This window comes from Stegastes partitus, unplaced genomic scaffold, assembly GCF_000690725.1.
Source record: "Stegastes partitus isolate 25-593 unplaced genomic scaffold, Stegastes_partitus-1.0.2 Scaffold2276, whole genome shotgun sequence".
Classification (NCBI taxonomy): domain Eukaryota; kingdom Metazoa; phylum Chordata; class Actinopteri; family Pomacentridae; genus Stegastes; species Stegastes partitus.
In genome coordinates, this window is record NW_007580007.1 from 18,363 (window position 1) to 20,912 (window position 2,550).

The 2,550-nt window shown below is 36.4% G+C and overlaps 1 protein-coding gene across 1 annotated transcript in view; it reads left to right on the forward strand.

Moving 5' to 3' along the window:
• hhla1 (HHLA1 neighbor of OC90) overlaps positions 1-2,550 on the forward strand; it is a 23,275-nt gene that overhangs the window by 3,261 nt on the left and 17,464 nt on the right. The window contains exons 4-7 of the mRNA XM_008304644.1: positions 768-851; positions 1,342-1,425; positions 1,512-1,595; positions 1,692-1,748. Of these exons, the coding sequence (XP_008302866.1) occupies positions 768-851; positions 1,342-1,425; positions 1,512-1,595; positions 1,692-1,748 (309 nt within the window). The remainder of the gene's footprint in view (positions 1-767; positions 852-1,341; positions 1,426-1,511; positions 1,596-1,691; positions 1,749-2,550) is intronic.

Consider the following 2,550-nt stretch of genomic DNA (forward strand, 5'->3'; position numbering starts at 1 on the left):
AGGCTGATTTTGCCTTATTAATGTTCACTAAACAGAGAAACTGATGATAATTCAACACACATCACAAAACATCTCGTGTTTGTTGAAATGTATTTGAAAGTTTTGTACTCAGAACATAACACTAGCATGGCATGATGACAGTGGAAATGAGGATGAAAATGTGTTTTTTGGAGATTTCGGTGGACTGTTGTCAAGCATAATACACATTTTTGTTCATCAGATGGTCCAAAATAAAAGAAAATCCAAATTTTTCTGGCAAATCAGGTAACACAGAGTCATTGCCAAGGAAAACTCCTGATTTTTAGGTGTTTTTTTTTTTTTTTCTTTTTTCTTCTCAGATATTCATGGCTGAGTTTGCTTTTCCAGAATTTTGTTCTGTCATTGCTGGAAGCAGCACAAACTCAGATGAATCTTTTGAGATTTGGGTGGACTGGCCTTTAAATGTGTGGTTTAACAGGAGATATTAACTAGAAAACCAGCTGTCAAAGTGTAGGAGATGTCTGAAAATACGCCAGTTTTTAAACAGACCCAGAAAAAAGAAGCTTTAATAATTAATTTGGCACATTTAGTTTTCCAAAATGTCAACATAAATCAGAGCCAAACACTGCCATCCTCTTGAGTATACTGATAGTAGATAACCTCAGTCTTTCTCCAAATTATACCAGAGTAAGTTTCAGTTCCGAGCTCCATGTTTTTTTCCTGCTGTGATCACAACACACCTCGATGTATGATTCCATATTAAAACCTTGTTTCCTGGTGTTTCTCAGGCTCCCGGCAGCTCTTCTCTCTGCTCAGTGTGACGTCTTACAGCTCTCTGGCTCTGCACAAACTCACCCTGTTGGTCTACAACAGTAAATATTCTCTCTTTACAAACTCCTGCTTCCAATAAAACTGCAAATAAGAAAATGTATAAATGCAGTTAGAGGCTCTGCTGTGGTTCGTAGCGTTCACCTTGTTCAGCCAGCGTCAGTAAGACGTGGTCAGTGGTGCCATCTAGTGGTTCAGATGTGTCATGAACAACACTTCTGTTTGGATTTTATTAAATTAAGGTATAAATCAGTAGATCTGTGCATTGGAAGATTTTTTTAATAAATCACAACTTTTTTTTTTTTTGCTAAGATGTTGTAAATATGAGAAAACAGTATTAAACTCCTCATGAATTCACTTTATCTTCATGTGTAGAAGCTGTTTCGAGTCCACAAGACTTCATATTTTTACATTTATATGTAAACTCACTCGATCACCAGATGTGCAGAAGATGTTTTCTACTCTACTACCTTAAACTTTAACTCCTATAAATACTCGTTGCTCTCTGATCTGATTCTTGTTTGTTTTTCCCAGTTTCCAGCATCAGAAATATAGAAAGCAACAAGTTCAGGAGAAGATTCTGCTACTGCGTCACCAACGAAACCAACGATTTAACAGGTACATAGGTCTGAACATTTAATCAAACAGCGCTCATTTAGGGAACTTGTGCTTTAAAAAACTGTAAACTGTGTGTTTTTAATCAGACTTTACAGCCATTCTGCTGGATGTGATGGGAAACTCAACCAGTTACCTACACGAGCTCTTTAAATCTGCCTCCATATTATCAGGTGGGTGGATTTACCTGAATGAAGCACCATTTACATGATGTACTGAGTGTTTGTGATGTTATCTGACAGTGTGTTTCCTGGTTTTGTGTGTCTCAGTAAGCCAGAGGAATAACTCAGACTGTATTTACATCTGTGTGATGGCAGGTAAAATGGGTAAGTAGAACTCAGCAGATCAGATTTTAGCCTCAAATCAAAGGTGATGTTCACTGTTTGTCATTTGCAACGTCAGTGTTTATTTGTTGTTTTTCTGATGAAACAAAAAGAAAAGGCAGAGTTTTATGAAATATCAGTTGTTTTGAAATATCTCTTTAAGCTTGGATTTGGTTAATTCTGACAGAACCCAGTAGCCCACGTGATTACTTCAAGGACCGTTGGAAAGCTAAAATCCAATGATATTTGTATGTTTTTGCAGCTTCTCTGTTTTTTTTTTTTTTTAAGAAACCTGCCTTTCAATCCTGCCGGTGGATTTTGGGGGTTGATAGAGTTCGGACCCTGTTGATGCATTTGTTTTTTGTTTTTTGTATTATTTAGTAATACTGTTACTACAGAAGTACATTAGTCACTTTTCTCAAAGCTGAGTCAGTCATGACGTCACAGTTAGGCTGAGGAGTGCACAGATGTTTGTTTTTTACAGAATCTGATGAAGAATTTTTGAATTTGACATGTAGAATGAAGGGATTTTTTATGAAATATCACAATTTTGAGCTAATTTTTAGTCATTTTTCCTGACAGAACTGTCCTAAACACATGATGTGTTTAAGGACTGTTGGAAAAATCTGCTTCTGTAATTTTAGTTTACTACTAAAAACTGTAGTACATTTATTTTTACGTTTCAAAGACGCCATGCCAGCAGGTTTTCTGGTTCAGAGGGTTAATAAGGAGCTCCTTAACAAAACAAAAAACAGAGATCCAATGTTTAATGAACGGAATCCAATATGGAGCCTGCTATGGAAGC